A 16,938-nucleotide genomic window follows, 5' to 3' on the forward strand; every position below is an offset into this window, starting at 1 on the left:
TGGACTGGGACCGGATTGCCTTGCTCTCCTGCGGACACGGCCTTGTTCAACGATGCAACTGAAATCACTCTTGGTAACGGAGGGTCAACAAAATGTTGGTCCTCCTGCTGGCTAAACGGAGCAGCCCCAAAGAACTTGGCCCCCAACCTGTACAAACTGGCATGGAGGAAGAACGCCTCGTTATAAACTGCACTATCCAATGGCAACTGGATGAGAGGCCTTCATCGATTGACAACAACTGAAGATCTGCACTGTTTCTGGTCCCTTTGGCAACAAATTCAACTTGTCAACCTCTCTGAGGAGCTTGATACGATTTGTTGGAAGACCTCCATTTCCAATATCTACTCTACCTCCTCGGCCTACAATCTGCAGTTCTTGGGCTCCATCAACCGGCCCACCCTGAACAAAAATTGGCACATCAAATCTGAAGGAAAAGCGAAGTTCTTCACCTGGCTATTGGCGCAAAACTGGCTTCCCACCACTGATCGGTTGCAAGCGAGAGGCTGTGATCACGATGAATGGCGGCTCACCTGTTCTGCCATTGCCCTTTCACTGTTGAAGTCCGTTTCAAGTTGCACTACACTCATCAACCCAGTCAAAATGCTGCCGCAAGCTTAAACAACTCGCAGTTCCTCACAGCGCAAGATTGGTGGGCTCATCACAGCTCAAGTTCGAAGCAAGATGCCCAGCAAGCAATGTACTTCGCATGGAATATGTGGAATGAACGCAACCGGCGCATCTTCCAACACTCTCCCTCAACTGCTGATGAGATCACCTCCTGGATCGCCTATGACTTGAATCAACTATGCACAACTTTCCGTAGACACCCCCCCCCCCCCCCCCCCCCCGCCCCCTCCCCTGAACCAGATTGAGGTCCAGCCCTTTGTATGTTAACCACTGCCTAACAGCAGCATTCTTGTAAATTCTTTATCTATAATGAAAAGGCAGAGCAACTGCCATTTTTCCTCAAAAAAAAAAAAGAAGCCGAGTGACTGAAAATTTACACTCAGACGGATAAGCACAAGGCAAAAAAATATTTATGAGCTTTCACATTCACAGACTGTCGATTGATATATAGAGTAGACGACCGCAAGTGAGCATGGTTCATGTCAACCACGATCATGGAGGCCTCACCATTAAACTCCTCCTTCCGCAATAGGTAGCACAGAACATCCGGGTCATCGGCGCTGATGATCGGGAACTCGGTAAGATGCTGATGAGGTACACTAGGATCCGCCGAAAGGCGCTCCAGGTCGATCACACGATGCGGCTCCCACTCGAACCTGGAGTCACTACCAGCATGTCATGTTCAAAGTCTAAGTGGTGATTTTTTGGCGCTGTTGCTGCTGCTGCCCTCGCCTGCAGCCAATGTGGAAGTCATTGTCAATGTGGACGAAGCGCATCTCGCCCTTGCTGATGGACACACTAGGCACCATTTAACCCGTACCTCGGCAGGGTACTCTATTCCTCCGGGGAACAGCACGAAATGTAGCACCGGGGAGCGGGTGCCGGAGAAATCGAATAGCATGACACCGCTGAAGTAGTCGACCCAGCACAGAAAACGTCCCTCGAAGGCGAGCACATGGTCGGTTGACCAGAGGTTGGGGAAGCACATGCCATTGCTCTGTGGGGCATTGTTGAGGAAGAACGTCCACTTTCGTGACTTGGAGATGAAGACGCAGAGCTCGACACGCATGGAGCTCGACACGCATGGAACAAGCGCCTGCAACTCGTGACTTGGAGGAGCCGCAAGGGTGAAGGACACGTACATGGAGTCATGGAGTGGCCGTTGTCCATGTCAGAGTCCAACGGCGGTCTTGTTCCTTCTGATGGCCTCACGGGCAGCGCCTAGGTCGCCATACCAATGGGTGCGGCCGATGCAATCCAGCATCGTCCTCCTGCTCCGATGCGCCTCGGGTGGCCATGGCGACCGTGATCAGGAATAAAGCGGCCTCCGTCTCTATAAACCCTAAACCTAGCTAAAAATAGGGCGACAGACTTAAGTTATACTAGCAGGGCAAGATTATTGGGCCAGGCAAGCAGGTGCAATACAACATCAACTAGCCAGAATCAAATATTGTAATAGAAATTAATCCAACATACGCAGACTATCACACATACGATGCACTTGATAAATCATGGAACATAAGCAAATGGAGTGAGACAACGAAAACTGACAGACACACACACGCACCAAATGTAAGCCAAGGCCATCAGGCAGGCACGCAGGCAAGCTTTGGTAATTCTGTCAGTGGAAGAATAGCTGAAGCAAGACGAAGTATTCATCATGAAAGTTGAATGGCTATTTGTGTACAGAAATTAGATAGGATTCGTGCTATACACACGGCAAGTTTTGCATGATTCATAGACGATGACTGAATCCAGCCGGGCATGCATATGACTGAGAAGGGCATTAGCCGCTGGATTTGCACATCGTGCACATGTCGGGCACAAGTATTGTGCGGGAAGAAGTTTCGATTAGATAATAACAGCGGGTAGTTATCAAATTAAACGATTAATTCCTGCAGTTACTCTCCACACTTGACGAGTGTGTGCTACAGAGAGTCGGTCGACATGTGAAGCGCACAAAATGGAAGAACCTGCAGCATACAATCCCGTTCATGCATCTCAGCAACCAGAACGCAGTTCTAGACACCTGTGGAGAAATCATGGGAAACCCGTTAAAGTTATACAGTCTCATGATTTGTGTGTGATTCAAATACTGTAGTAAACATTAGTTTCACCACTGGAAATTATGCTGAAAACTCCAAACCATCAATATTTGGGAGAAAACAGTAACAGAAACAACAAATGCAAATATGTAATATGCAGTGCGGTGACATACTTTCAGCTTCTAGAGTAATAAACACAGAGAACGCAAATAGAGGAAAAAGGCTCTCGCCCAGGCCCCATTTCCACTGCTGAAATCAAAACCAGGTAACAAAGTATACTTTAAACAGCACACAGGAGTAGGCAGATGCGCCAGACCAGCAACAAACATGACGGAAACTAGAACTACCAGACCTAAACACATCCTCAGCTTCAAAACAAAAAAGCCTCACAAGTAGTACGCATCGACAGGCAAACCTGAGAGCAGATGTTTGCAACGTAGATGGCCAATTTGACTCCACGTGAAGCATACTAAATGGAAGAACCTACATACTACAGCACAGAATCCAAGTCCTGCATCTCAGCAACCAGGATACAATTCTAGACTCCTGTGGAGCGCTCAATGTCATTAGTAAAACCAATTTGCCATTTCATTCATGGAGAAGCGATTAGAGTTATACAATCTCTCATTTTTGGCATGATCCAAACAGTAGAGGGGGAGAAAACATGAGCAAATAGAAGAGAAGGTAGCTGGGTGAAGGAGTGATGAAGGGAACAGAAAGCGGCTGAGGAAGGGATGAGGAAGTGAGAGCTGGAGGAAAGATTCAACACGCCAATAAAGAGCGGTGGGAGGCGGCCAGGTTGGAGTGAGCTGAGCTAAGGTTCATGGAGAGTATCTTGAGTCCTCGCTTAGATTCGGGTACTTGAGAAATCACCGTAAAGAGGATATGTTTATTCAAAAGAACATTTCAGATACCTCAACTTACATACAGAAGACAAGCTTACCTACTCAACCAATACGTCATAATAACATACTGAACCAGACAGACATCTTAAGCGTTGTGCAAAAGTTCAGCTCCATTGTGTCCTCCACCACCAATGCTTGTTTCTACAAGCATAAGAGGTCAAACAACCAATGATATTCCAATGGAAAACCAACTAAATACGGGAAGGCATCAAGGAAATATTTAGATGAACTCAAAGGTGCAATTTTAGAAGAAAAAACAAGTGAGCTTTGATACAGCATTGACAAATCCTAGCAACATAAGTAATTGTGCCTATTCAGATTTAGTCTGTCTTAAAATAAATTAAGCCTGAAAAGATGAAATAAGCTCAGTTTATATAAAAGGGTGGCCACTCGCAGCTCCTATAAGTGATAAAACAAGAAATTGTTTATAAATTTTAAACCTAGTCATTGTTACAGCAGGAGTCTCCTAGAAATGATAAAATAAGCAATTCATTTACAATTTTCTAACCAAGTCATTGTTACAGATTTACAGGTTTTTAGCAAGATTAGCACAGATAAAAATGTTGAATGGTAGAAGCATAAGTCGCTTTAAGCTTCCAAATGCACGTATTAAGCTAATCTATTTGACATTCTAGTTGGTTCAAGCTAGTTTTTCATGGAGTCATCTTCAACTTCCAACTGTTAAGTTCTAATTTTGAGTCAAAAGTGTACTGGAGATATGAACTAGCACTACCATTATACACTTCTTACATGCTCCCTCCATTCCAATAAACAGGGCACGCACACATTTCAAAATTCAACTTTGACCATTAATTTAGCCAACAAAATATATGTTATGTTACTTCAAAATTATACAACTGATTTTTTTTTTTGAAAACGAATTGAACGGTATAACTTTTGTCACAATAACCTACATTTGGTTGGTTAAATTGATGGCCGAAGTTTCATTTTGAAATACATGCGCCTTATTCACTGGAATGGAGGGAGTATGTCGATAGGCAGGTAACAATGAAATTCAGTCCAATTATTATGCAAAGCATTTGGCAAACTTGGTTGCACAAGCAGAATTGGTGACATAAACTAAACTAGATACCACAAGCAAATATATTTCCAGATCATAACAACGACATTAACACCATTATACACGCATTGGGACAGGACACCACAGTGCAAAATTGCAATATATAGCAGAAATTACCAAGCAGCAAAATAAATTAGTGATATGGAATAACTTAAAAATTGTTAGCTTAAACCTAACGGATGTGAACAGCATTTCATCGACTAATTATCGAAAACAAGCTGATTTTGTTATACCCCCGGTGTCAAGGCATTATGTTACCTCCAGTATAGACACTTTCAAATGGTTGATGGAAATGCCAGCTGCTGGTTTCGGACATCTTCTTGAACTGCAATGACACAAGCTGGACCATGAAGTGGCCGGCAACCGTCTGCACCACCACCGCATTATTGTACTCAGCCAAGCCTAGCATCACCGTAGGCTCTTTCTCCTCTGAATTCAGGGAAAGTAGCGTGTCTAGCTCAAAAGTTCTTCCCAGCACCCATGAAGCCTCGCCATCACAATCAATCTTCCTCCTCCATAATTGGACATTGCAGTCAGACTTGAATAGAATACCAAGCCCACCATCCTCTGCCCGCATAACCGTGGATTGGCAACTACCCACATCAAGAATATCTACAGGCCCTGCTATCACGGTTAGGATCCTCCTATTCAAATCAAACTCAAGGATTCTAGAACAGACACCCGTAATCAGATAGTGAAGGGAATCCCCAATCAGCACAGGCACGCCCCTAAAATCGGACTCAACTGGCACCTCATTTGGAAGCGGAGTCGAGATGAGAATGCCCCATACGCCCGCCTCGGACGAGTAAACGCAGGCGGTGATCACTTGTTTTTCTCTGCCCAACAAGACCACCTGGAAGTGGTGAATGGCCCCGCCGGCGCGAAGCACCGCCCCGCCGATCCCCTGCTTCGTGTCGAACCCCGGGGGAATGTCGAGGCGGTGCTGGTCTCCGGTGAAGGGGTCCCACACCAGGACCTTGATCCAACACGGGAGGAACATGAGCAGGAGGCCGTGGCGGCAGTCTAGGAAAGTGATGGGGCCGCGGCCGCCGAGCTGCAAGGAGAAGCGCTCGGCGGGGACACGATTGGGGGCCTCCATGGTAGGCACGAAGGAGACGATCGGACTCTGCTTGTCCCTGATGAAGCAGCCGAGGATGGGAGGGCTGCGGCGGTGGCGGAGGCGGAAGCGGCTGGCGAAGCCGGGGTCGGAGACGAGGCGGCGCCAGCGGGCGCAGACGGCGGAGGCGCGCGGGAGGGAGGACGGATCCGGGGAGAGGCGGAGGAGGATCTCGTCGAGCAGGTCGTCGTCCTCCAGCGGCGGCGCCGACGTCGGGCGGGGGCGGAGGCGGCGGTGGCGGCGGTGGCTGGACGTCATCTCGCCCTCCTCACTTGCTCGTGTGAGGTGGGGTGGGGTGGGGTGCGGACGTGCGGTGGACTCAAGCTGCAGTTTGGCCTAAAGGAACGCTGGAGAGGAGAAAATTGAGGCTGCGAGTGAGATTGAAGCCCAATAGTTTTTTCTTTAGGCCTCCTTTCGCTCATCATAGGTTAAAAATCATATAGGAGTATATTCTTAACAAGTTGATAAAAACAAGTAGATCACCGCTACTAGCAATTCTCTTTACACATGCACGTTGTTCACGTCAGAATGATGCCATGTCAGCGTCTATTCCGCCCGCTGGGTTTTTCATCCCTTCCTCCACCTTCCGCATATGGTTCCCTTTATCTCCCCAATCAATAGATCCCCATCACGGTCCTCCCGGTTCTTCTCTTCTTCCCTCTATTTATGCATCTCTCCACATTGCATATTATGTTCTTGCCGACCTAGAGTCCTGTAGTGGCAACCAGTGCGACCTATGCTACCCCGATCCATCCGCCTTGCCTTTACCCGACCTCTTATTCTAGCATCACCGCCACACATCCCTAACTAAGATGTTGAACCTAACAAAAACGAGAACATGGTCTCTCCAGCAGCGGGGGGATGAGATCCTCCCTACCTCACGACCTAAAGGCCATCAGAGGTGGCGGATCGCCGGCGCCGCCGGCAGGAGGAGGAAGGAGACTTTTCTTGAGAAGTTAATCCTTGTGAAACGGAACATCCATCTCTCACTACTAACAATTCTCTTTACATGCACGTTGTCCACATCAGTATGATGTCTGTCATGTCAGCATCAGTTTCCAAGCAACAACTAATCAGTCTCCCTCTCTCCAACCAGCCCCTCTTAGTCTCTCCCTCTCAGCGCTAAAATTCCCCTTGCCTACAGCTGCGATGGAAATCCAGTCAATTTCCCCCTACCTCACGAAACAACAACAAATCGGCTCCTCATCTATTCCGCTTGTTGGTCTTTCATCCCTTCCTCCACCTTCCACCCATGATTCCCTTTATATCCCCCAATCAATATATCTCCATCACGGTCCTCCCGGTTCTTCTCTTCTTCCCTCTATTTATGCATCTCTCCACATTGCATATTGTGTTCTTGCCGACCTAGAGTCCTGTAGTGGCCATCGGTGCGAACTATGCTACCCTGATCCATCCGCCTTGCCGTTACCTGACCTCTTATTGAACCACACATGACATCCCCGACGTCCTCCTCCAACATCACTTGCGCCAGAGATGGGGGACTCTCCTTCATCCTTATCTTTTCATATCTAATCGGTTTAATTCTGAGTTAGCTTGATTGGAAGCTCTTATTCGAATCAGGATCTCTGGGAAGGGCGGATGTGTCGGCTGTAAGGTGTAATTTGACAGTGCATTTTGATGAAGGCCACGCCGAGCATGGGCAAGTCTAACAATCAAGTAGCGCCTCCGTTGTCCAAGGTAGGAGCAGGAAGATGAGGTCGCTCCCGTCATTTCCCTGGAGCCCTGGACATTGCATACCATTATTGATTTTCATCAATGATGGTGGTTCCGTGATACCCTAGCACCAAATGTGATGATTTTTTTTTTGTAATTTACTATTTTCTCCGTCCCACCTCTTCTTTGCCAAAAAATCAATAACAGAACTAGGACAAAGATTAAAAGCTTGAGGCTCAATCATTCACAAATCTAAACAAAACCATTGACTTGGGAGATTGGAATCCTAGGTGGTTGATTTTTGGGGAGGCGGAAAAGAAAGACGACAGAATTAAGTTGTGCTCCCTCCGTCCCATAATACGCAGGGGGTACTAGCAGGGCCAACAGGTGCAATACAAAATCAACTAGCTAGAATCAAATACTCCCTCCGATCCAAATTAATTGTCACAGCTCTAGTACAACTTTGTACCTTTGGATCGGAGGGAGTAATAAAAAACCAACACACACACACACACACACACACACACACACACACTATATCTCACATAAGCAGCACTTGATAAATTATGGAACATAGGCAAATGAAGAGATGATGAACACAGACATAAACGCACCAAATGTAAGTGAAGGCCATCAGCCAGGTAAGCTTTTTTGCTTATGTTTCAGCATGCTTGCTATTTTTGTCAGTGTGTATTCATCATGAAAGTTGAATGGCTATTTGTGTCCACAAATTAGACAATAACACCGGGTAGTTGTCAAATTAACCGATCAACTCCTGCAGTTCCACTCCCCACTTGACCGGCGCGTGCTACAGAGAGTCGATCGTCATGTGAAGCACACAAAATGGAAGAACCTGCAGCATACAAGCCCATTCCTGCATCTCATCAACCACGGTACACCTCTAGATACCTGTGGAGCAATCATGGGAAAACCGTTAAAGTTATACAGTCTCATAATTTGTGTATGATTCACATAGTAAACACTAGCTTCACCATTGTGGAAATTGTACAAAAAACTCCAAAGTAGTGATATTGGGGAGAAAACAGTAACAGAAACAGAGAACACAAATACTCCTTCTGTTCACAAATGTAAGATCTTTTAACCTTTTTCTGAATCAGATATATATAGATGCGTTTTAGTGTGTTTGTTCACTCATTTCAATCCGTATGTGGTCGATATTGAAATATCCAAAACGTCTTGCATTTGTGAACGGAGGGAGTATGTAATATGCAGTGCGGACTTTCAGCTTCTAGAGTAATAAAAACAGAGAATGCAAATAGGTAATATGCAATGTAACTCTAGACACCTGGGCAGATTTTTTAGAGGAAAAAGGCTCTCACCGAGGCTCCATTTCCGCTGCTGAAAACGAAACCAGGTAACAGAGTATACTTTAAACAGCACACGGAAGAAGGCACATGAGCCAGACCAGCAACAAACATGACAGAAACTAGAACTACCAGGCCTCAACACATCCTCAGCTTCAAAACAAAATAGCCTCACAAGCACTACTCATCGACAGGAAGACCTGAGAGCAGATGTTCAGCCATGAAGCATACAAAATGGAAGAACCTACATACTACAGCAAAGAATCCTATTCCTGCATCTCAGCAACCAGAATACAATTCTAGACACCTGTGGAGCGATCAATGTCATTAGTAAAACCAATTTGCCATTTCATTCATGGAGAAGTGGTTAGAGTAATACAACCCCAAATTTTTCACATGATCCAAACAGCAGAGAGGGGAAGAAAACATGAACAAATAGAAGAGAAGGTAGCTGGGAGAAGGAGTGATGAAGGGAATGGAAATCGGCTGAGGAAGGGATGAGAGAGCAAGGCCTGGAGGAAATATCCAACATGCCAATAAAGCAGGATGGGAGGCGGCCAGGTGGGCAACAGCTGAGCTAAGGGCCATTGAGAGTATCTTGAGTCCTCGCTTGGAATTGGTACTTGAGAAATTATCGCAAAGAGGATATCAATATACTCCCTCCGTTCACAAATATAAGATGTTTTAGATATTTCAATATGGAGTACATACAGATTGAAATGAGTGAACAAACACACTAAAACGAGTCTATATACATCCGATTCACAAACATCTTATATTTGTGACTGGAGGGAGTATTTATTTAAAACGAACATTTCAGATACCTCAACGTACGTACAGAAGACAAGCTTACCTGCTCAACCAATACACCATAATAACATACTGAACCAGACAATCATCTTATGTGTTGTGCAAAAGTTCAGCTCCATTGTGTCCACCACCAATGCTTGTTTCTACAAGCATTAGAAGTCAAACAACCAATGAAATTCCAATGGAAAACTAACTAAATACGGGAAGGCATCAAGAAACTCGAAGGTGCAATTTTAGAAGAAAAAAAACAACAAGTGAGCTTTGATACAGCATTAACAAATCCTAGCAACATAAGTAATTATGCCTATTCGGATTTAGTCTGTTTTCAAATAAATTTAGCCTGAAAAGATGAAATAAGCTCAGTTTATTTAAAAGGGAACGATTTGATTGGCCACTCGCAGTCGGCCTCTCCTATAAGTGATAAACAAGCAATTGTTCTATCAAATTTAAACCTAGTCATTGTTACAGCAGGACTCTCCTAGAAGTGATACAATAAGCAATTGATTATAAATTTTAACTAAGTCATTGTTACAGATTTACAGGTTTTTAGCAAGATTAGCACAAATATTGAATGGTAGAAGCATAAGTTGCTTTCAGCTTCCAAATGTACACATTAAGCTATCTAGTTGACATTCTAGTTGGTTCAAGCTAGTTTTTCAGGCAGTCGTCTTCAACTTCCAACTGTTAAGTTCTCATTATGAGAAAAAAAAAGTGTACTGGAGATATGAACTAGCACTGCCACCATACACTTTTTACATATGTCAACAGGCATGTAGCATTGAAATTCAGTGCAATTATTATGCAAAGCATTGGGCAAACTTGGCTACACAAGCAGAACTAGTGGCATAAACTAAACTAGATACGGCAAGCAAATGTTTCCAGATCATAACAACTACATAAACACCATTATACAAGCATTGGGACAGGGCGCCACACTGCAAAATTGCAATATATAGCAGAAATCATCAAGCAGCAAAATAAATTAGTGACATGGCATAAATTAAAAATTGTTAGCTTAAACCTAACGGATGTGAACAACATTTCATCAACTATTATAAAAAACAAGCTGATTTTGTTAAACCCACGGTGTCAAAGCATTCTGTTACCTCCAGTATAGACACTTTCAAATGGTTGATGGAGATTCCAAATGTTGGTTTCGAACGTCTTCTTGAACTGCAATGACTCAAGCTGGACCGTGAAGTGGCCGACAACTGTCTGCACGAACACTGTATTATTGTACTCGGCCAAGCCTAGGATCACCATGTACTTTATCTCCTCTGAATTCAGGGAAAATAGTGTGTCTAGATCAAAAGTTCTTCCCAGCACCCATGAGGCCTCGCCATCACAATCAATCTTCCTCTTCCATAATTGGACATTGCAGTCTGACTTGAATAAAACACCAAGCCCACCATCCTCTGCCCGCATAACCAGGATTTGGGAAATGCCCACAGGAAACTCATCCAAGGGCCCTGGTATCACAGTTAGGATCTGCCTATGCAAATCAAACTCAAGGATTTTATGCAAACCACAGTTAATAAACCAGTGAAGGGAATCCCCAACCAGCACAGGATGCACGCCCATAAACTGGTAGCAAAACGGATTTGGAAGCGGAGCTGAGATCAGTTTGCTCCATACGCCAGCCTCGGATGAGTAAACGCAGGCGACTATGTTTTGTTTGTCTCTGCCCACTAAGACCACCTGGAAGTGGCGGATGGCCCCGGCAGCGCGAAGCACCGCCCCGCCGATCTCCTTCTTCGTGTCAAACCCTAGGGGAATGTCCAGGCGGTGCTGGTCTCCGGTGACGGGGTCCCAGGCCAGGACCTTGCTCCACAACGGGAGGAACATGAGCAGGAGGCCGTGGCGGCAGCTGAGGAGCCTGAAGCGGCCGCGGTCGCCGAGCTCCAAGGAGAAGCGCTCGGCGGGGACACGATTGGGGGCCTCCAGAGTAGGCACGAAGGAGACGGTCGCCCTTCGCTGGTCCGTGATGAAGCAGCCGAGGATGGGAGGGTGGAGGCGGTGGTGGAGGAGGAAGCGGCCGACGAAGCCGGGGTCGGAGACGAGGCGGCGCCAGCGGATGCAGACGGCGGAGGCGCGCGGGAGGGAGGACGGATCCGGGGGGAGGCGGAGGAGGATCTCGTCGAGCAGGTCGTCGTCGTCGAGCGGCGGCACCGACGTCGGGCGGAGGCGGCGGCCGAAGCTCGCCGTCATCTCGCCCTCCTCGCTTGCTCGTGCGGGTGGGGTGTGGTGGACTCAAACTGCAGGTTGGCCGGACACTGGAGAATAGAAAACTGAGGCTGCGAGTGAGATTTGAAGCCCAATAGTTTTCTCTGTAGAGGGGAGGGAAGCCCACGATAGCTAAGACGAGAGCCCACTGTACTCAACCTTCGTCTAAGTTAGCAATAAGATTCGTTTCTCAACAAAAAAAAGCTAGCAATAAGATTCACCTGTCAAAAAAAAAAGCTAGCATAAGATTGTCTTCCAAAAAAAACTAGCATAAGATTTCTTCTAAAAAAATTATATCTTCTAAAAAAAAGTTAGCATAAGATTTGTCTCAAAAAAAAAAAAGCTAGCATAGGATTCTCTTCAACTCAAAAAAAAAAAACTAGCATAAGATTCTTAAAAAAAACTAGGAATACGTACCCCTAAAAACACTAGGCCCGCATGCATGACCACGGCCCACTTAAACCCTGGTGGGCTAGTTTCACCACAAGAAAGCTAACCATCCGAGCACTCAGTTCACTCAAGGAAGAATATTTGGAACTTCAGTAGTCATTATTCAAGATATGAAGAGAAAGATGCAATCTTTTGCATCAATGGAGGTTGTCCATGAGAAGAGAAGTATACCGATAACATACTGATGACGTGATCACATAGTGTTTCATATGTTGCGTCTATCCAATACCATTGTTATCCTCGCAATATTTTCTCATTTTTTTGGCATCCTTCTTAACAATAACAATGTCCATAGTTAGAAAAACAAAACCATAAAACTCTAAGTGAGATAGTCTAGAGGCATGACTAGAGATATGATTGGTGTTTATCTTTCCACACATGCAAACATGTCTCTGAATCTAACATTCAAGAATCATTGCAATTATAGCACTAAAAACAAACTTAATTTTGAACATGAAAATAGAATAAATAATTACCTCTAGGACATATTTCCAGCAAACTCTCACTTGCACTAGAGTCAGTAATCTAGTCAATGCATAAGAGCATCTACATGGCACCTCATACCCGCCTCAAACGCCCAAGCGGATGGTTCGGTCACTGGTCGGTAAAAAAAGCGACCTAGTCGGGTGCCTCAAACCGGCCTCAAACGCCCGGGCTGACCGACACTCCTCATATGCAGCTCAAATCCAGGGCGGATATGAGAGGCCCAGGCACGTCCGCAATATCAGTGAGCCATTGTCGTTGATAGGAAGTAATGGCATTGAGTTCATCTGGCTCATGTAATCCAGATAGTGGTGCATCAGTTGCCCTATTCTCTGAGCCTTTTATTGGATGGTATATTGTAATCCCATGAGCTTGAGGAAAGGAAAGCTTTGTGCTGCATTGGTGTTTTAAGTCTTTGAGCAGTCAAATGAGCCAAGCTCCCATGGATGAAACGCATGTCCTGCTAAGCCCAAACTCTAATGTGCTTGACTTGGAAGCAAGCCACTCTTTCACTGTGAGGATCCTCTTTTAGTCTGTAGCCATCCGTTGCCCACTAATGACATGACCCAGGTATTTTATGTATGATTGAGCAAATAAACATTTATTCAACTTCACATATAGTTGATTCACGCCGGACCAGACAGCCCCAGCCCCTCCCCCCCCCCCCCCCCGGGCCACAAATTGCACCAAAACCACCCTAACCTAGCCGATTCTATTTGCTCCTCTGCTCTCTTCTTCCTCATGTGCGCCGGTCTTCTCCTAGCTCCGCCACCACCCTTACTCCGGTGTCGTTCTGAGCCCTCGGTGCCACTAGCACCGCCACAATGTTCCTCCAATCCGTTCTCTCCGCCACAGACATCGTCGCCGGCCCGAACACCAACACGATACGTCCGACAACTCTCGGACTACACCTTGCATGTTGTGTTCGACACATTGTCCGCCCGTTTTTTGTGATTTATTCGTAGGCAATACGATGGAATCAGATGGTTCGTCGGACGAGGAGTATGGACTGGCAGAGGTTGATGAAATGATTCAAAATATCTTTGATTCGTCGGAATAGGACGAAGAAGCCGAGATGATGATGCTCATGAGCATCCAACAGGAAATGGACCAGGAGGTGGAGCACATTCTCAACTTCAAGTGCCCGGTCAAAGGGAGAAGAGTTATGAACCACGATAAGGTGTCTGGAGCACGGCTACTCTACAATGACTACTTTGCTCCTGACCCAACTTTCCCTGATGAACCATGGTTTCGTCACAGTTTCCATATGCGCAAACCATTGTTCTTGCGCATTATGGAGGGGGTCGAGGCACATGATGACTATTTCAAGCTCACCAGGGATTGTTGCAGTCAACTATCATTCTCTGATAAGCGGAAAATGCACGACTGCTCTGAGGATGCTTGCACTTGGTCCTGCCGCTGTCACAGTTGCTGAGTTGGCCCGGATGGGCGAGAGTACATGCCTAAAAACCAGCGTGAGGTTTTCCCGCGCCATGCCACGGGTGTTTGGAGCCAAGGTTGTCAGAATCGCGATTCTATTATACGATTCTACGACTTGATGATCCAAACTAACCCCTTTGATTCTACGATTCTAGTTCTTAGAATCTACATTTCTACGATCCTGATAGTGAAGATTCTATGATTTGCGATCCTACCATCGATGATTCGATCCGATTCAAAATCACGATTCTGATAACCTTGTTTGGAGCAGAGTATCTGAGAGAGCCAAATGTGCAGGATACAGAAGGAGTTGCTGGCTACCGAAGAGGAAAGAGGTTTTCATGTATGCTCAGTTCAATTGATTGCATGCATTGAAAATGGAAGAACTGCCTCAAAGGTTTGCAAGGCATGTACCAAGATCACACCAAAGAGGCCAACATCATACTGGAAGCAATGGCATCACATGACTTATGGACTTGGCATACTTTATTTAGAATGCCTGGTTCTCGCAACGACATCAATGTGCTTCAGCGATCTCCCATGCATGTTCAGGATACTTTGCAATGGGGAATCACCGGCGTGCAACTACACTGTCAAACGACCATGACTACAACACAGGGTACTACCTTGTCGATGGTATCTATCCTAAGTGGACGGTGTTTGTGAAGACAATGTTTGATCCCCAAGGCAACAAACAAATCCACTATGCAATAATGCGGGAAGCAACTAGGAAAGATGTGGAGAGGGCATTTGGAGTGCTTCAAGCTCGTTGGGAAATTGTTCAAGGAGCTGCAATGATGTGGGAATCATACACTTTGCGACAGCTGATGACATGTTGTGTCATTTTGCAGCATATGATTGTCGGGGACGAGGGTGATGGGGTACCCAAACCAATGACTTTGAAGCGCCTGGGGAACAAGTTCACATCTCGAAAGATCAAGATGCAGATTAGCTTATGAATTTTTTATAGATGCATTAGAATATTCAAGATCATCAGATGCACGTGCAACTATTCAATGATCTTTGTGGAGTATATGTGGACCCACAATGAAAACCAAGAGCTAATGTTTGAATTGGGCACCTAAAATAAATTTTATGTTCGAACTATATATTTTCGCTACCAATGAACATTTATTTACATGTGACATTCACCTGTATGATAACGTGCATGGATTTGCATGAGTTTGAGGGATTGGATTTGAGGTGTGTGGTTGTCATGCACGCCAAATGAGGGGTCGTCCAACACTGTACGGAGACGCGCTCGGAGCACCCGCGGGCGTATAGGGGGCAGATCTCTCAAGTCCGGTTGTAGATGCTCTAAGCTCCTAACACTCATAGCATTCTGGTGTGGCTCATGCTTTGATGGTGGTAGATACTTCGTCAACAGATCAAACACATTTTGCTTCATATATATCTTGCATATCTTTAAGTCTTCATGTTTCACCAATCTCAAAGTAGGTGATATTTGAGTAGTATATGTTCGGATTTCTAGTGGGACATTGGCTCCTTTACCTGTGCTATGGTGCACAACAGAGCTCCATAGGATCGAGCACGCTCGGAATCATATCAAGCTCGGTGACGAATTCTTAAACCAATAACCTCGTTCGTCGCTTCTGAACAAGTTATACTCTGCCTCCGTTGTAGAATCCGTCACAGTGCTCTGCTTGGAAAATTTTCAGCTCACTACACCATTGTTTAACATGCACACCAAGCATAACTGCGATTTAAAATCATCCGGATCTGTGGTGAAGCTTCCATCCGGTGTAAACCTCTTACAACAACTCTTCATCCCCTACATAATCAGAAACATATCTTCTGTCCTGTTAAGGCACTTTAGGATATTTTTCACTGCGGTCTAGTGATCTACACATGGTTGTCACTCTCGTATCGAACACCACAACATACTTTTTCGGTATACCTGAAAGTTACCTTTATGATCACCCAGTTATACAGTGACGTTTGGCAACCCCAAAGTAACCATCTTATATCCGAGTATACGATATTCTCATGGTCAGGGATGCAAATAAGCAACACTATATACGAAAATACCGACAACATATTGACGACATGATCTTGTAGTATTTCATAAGTTGGGTCCATCCAACGCCATTGTTATCCTAACAATATATTCTCATTATTGTCGACTTCCTTGTTACAATAACAATGCCCATGGTTAGGAAAACAGAATCATCAAGAATACATGAGCTAGTTCAGAGGTTTGACTAGGGATATGATTTATGTTTATCTTTTCACACATGCAAAGAGGTTTTCCTCACGATGAAAAGAGAGGTTTTCATATGAATCTCACTTTCAAGACCATTGCAATTATAGCGCGGAAAAATAAATTTAATTATGAACATTGAACTATAATAATAATAATAATTTACTATTGCCTCAAGGGCATATTTCTAATATTAGCTCGTCGCTGGAGTGTACATGATTCTGACCGGACAGGTAACAACTTGCGTACAATTCAACTGGTAGGTTCCGTATGTTAGCAATAGAAGGAGGCATTTTTGTTATAAATAAGAAGACACTAGATTGCTTACAGTTATGCGAAACCTACTTGGTACATATTGTCAGCCTCTCTGTGTACAATCCACTTCTGATGCTTCTCGTTTGTTGATTACGTTGAAAACTTCATTTGTAGAGTTTAACATGGTAGGTCCCACATGTCAGCTTCCCAGTAGAAGGAGGCACCTTTTTTTGCCTCAAAATTTGTTTCATGTCACTCGATTATGCGTTAGGTCGAGGCCCG

The 16,938-nt window shown here is 45.2% G+C and overlaps 3 protein-coding genes across 5 annotated transcripts; all 3 read right to left on the minus strand.

Moving 5' to 3' along the window:
- Nucleotides 1-962: 962 nt before the first annotated feature.
- On the minus strand, nucleotides 963-2,155 carry LOC123493470 (uncharacterized). Its single transcript, XM_073501671.1, has 2 exons — nucleotides 1,317-2,155; nucleotides 963-1,283 (listed from the first exon to the last, which is right to left on the minus strand). The coding sequence occupies exons 1-2, from the start codon at nucleotides 1,769-1,771 to the stop codon at nucleotides 1,007-1,009; spliced, it is 732 nt and encodes a 243-aa protein (XP_073357772.1). The 5' UTR covers nucleotides 1,772-2,155; the 3' UTR covers nucleotides 963-1,006.
- Nucleotides 2,156-2,264: 109 nt separating this feature from the next.
- Nucleotides 2,265-6,091, minus strand: LOC120966109 (uncharacterized). 2 transcript variants are annotated; one of them, XM_045229613.2, is made up of 3 exons: nucleotides 4,917-6,088; nucleotides 3,616-3,718; nucleotides 2,265-2,656 (listed from the first exon to the last, which is right to left on the minus strand). In XM_045229613.2, the coding sequence occupies exons 1-2, from the start codon at nucleotides 6,031-6,033 to the stop codon at nucleotides 3,663-3,665; spliced, it is 1,173 nt and encodes a 390-aa protein (XP_045085548.1). In that variant the 5' UTR covers nucleotides 6,034-6,088; the 3' UTR covers nucleotides 2,265-2,656; nucleotides 3,616-3,662. The 2 variants fall into 2 exon arrangements, with proteins under 2 accessions (XP_045085548.1, XP_045085549.1); XM_045229614.2 differs by lacking the exon at nucleotides 3,616-3,718 and having other exon boundaries at nucleotides 4,917-6,091.
- A 1,897-nt stretch (nucleotides 6,092-7,988) lies between these two features.
- On the minus strand, nucleotides 7,989-12,114 carry LOC109751423 (uncharacterized). Of its 2 annotated transcripts, XM_020310313.4 has the most exons (3): nucleotides 10,691-12,102; nucleotides 9,628-9,727; nucleotides 7,989-8,358 (listed from the first exon to the last, which is right to left on the minus strand). In XM_020310313.4, the coding sequence occupies exons 1-2, from the start codon at nucleotides 11,790-11,792 to the stop codon at nucleotides 9,675-9,677; spliced, it is 1,155 nt and encodes a 384-aa protein (XP_020165902.1). In that variant the 5' UTR covers nucleotides 11,793-12,102; the 3' UTR covers nucleotides 7,989-8,358; nucleotides 9,628-9,674. The 2 variants fall into 2 exon arrangements, with proteins under 2 accessions (XP_020165902.1, XP_040247722.1); XM_040391788.3 differs by lacking the exon at nucleotides 9,628-9,727 and having other exon boundaries at nucleotides 10,691-12,114.
- Nucleotides 12,115-16,938: the final 4,824 nt, after the last annotated feature.

This window comes from Aegilops tauschii, chromosome 6, assembly GCF_002575655.3.
Source record: "Aegilops tauschii subsp. strangulata cultivar AL8/78 chromosome 6, Aet v6.0, whole genome shotgun sequence".
Lineage (NCBI taxonomy): Eukaryota > Viridiplantae > Streptophyta > Magnoliopsida > Poales > Poaceae > Aegilops > Aegilops tauschii.

Coding starts and splice junctions, on each gene's coding strand:
- LOC123493470 (XM_073501671.1), bottom strand. CDS start 1,771: ATGTACGTGTCCTTCACCCTTGCGGCTCCTCCAAGTCACGAGTTGCAG. Junction 1,284..1,316: donor GCCAAAAAATCACCACTTAG/ACTTTGAACATG, acceptor TAGTGACTCCAG/GTTCGAGTGGGAGCCGCATC.
- LOC120966109 (XM_045229613.2), bottom strand. CDS start 6,033: ATGACGTCCAGCCACCGCCGCCACCGCCGCCTCCGCCCCCGCCCGACG. Junction 3,719..4,916: donor TGAAAGTGTCTATACTGGAG/GTAACATAATGC, acceptor TTATGCTTGTAG/AAACAAGCATTGGTGGTGGA.
- LOC109751423 (XM_020310313.4), bottom strand. CDS start 11,792: ATGACGGCGAGCTTCGGCCGCCGCCTCCGCCCGACGTCGGTGCCGCCG. Junction 9,728..10,690: donor TGAAAGTGTCTATACTGGAG/GTAACAGAATGC, acceptor TAATGCTTGTAG/AAACAAGCATTGGTGGTGGA.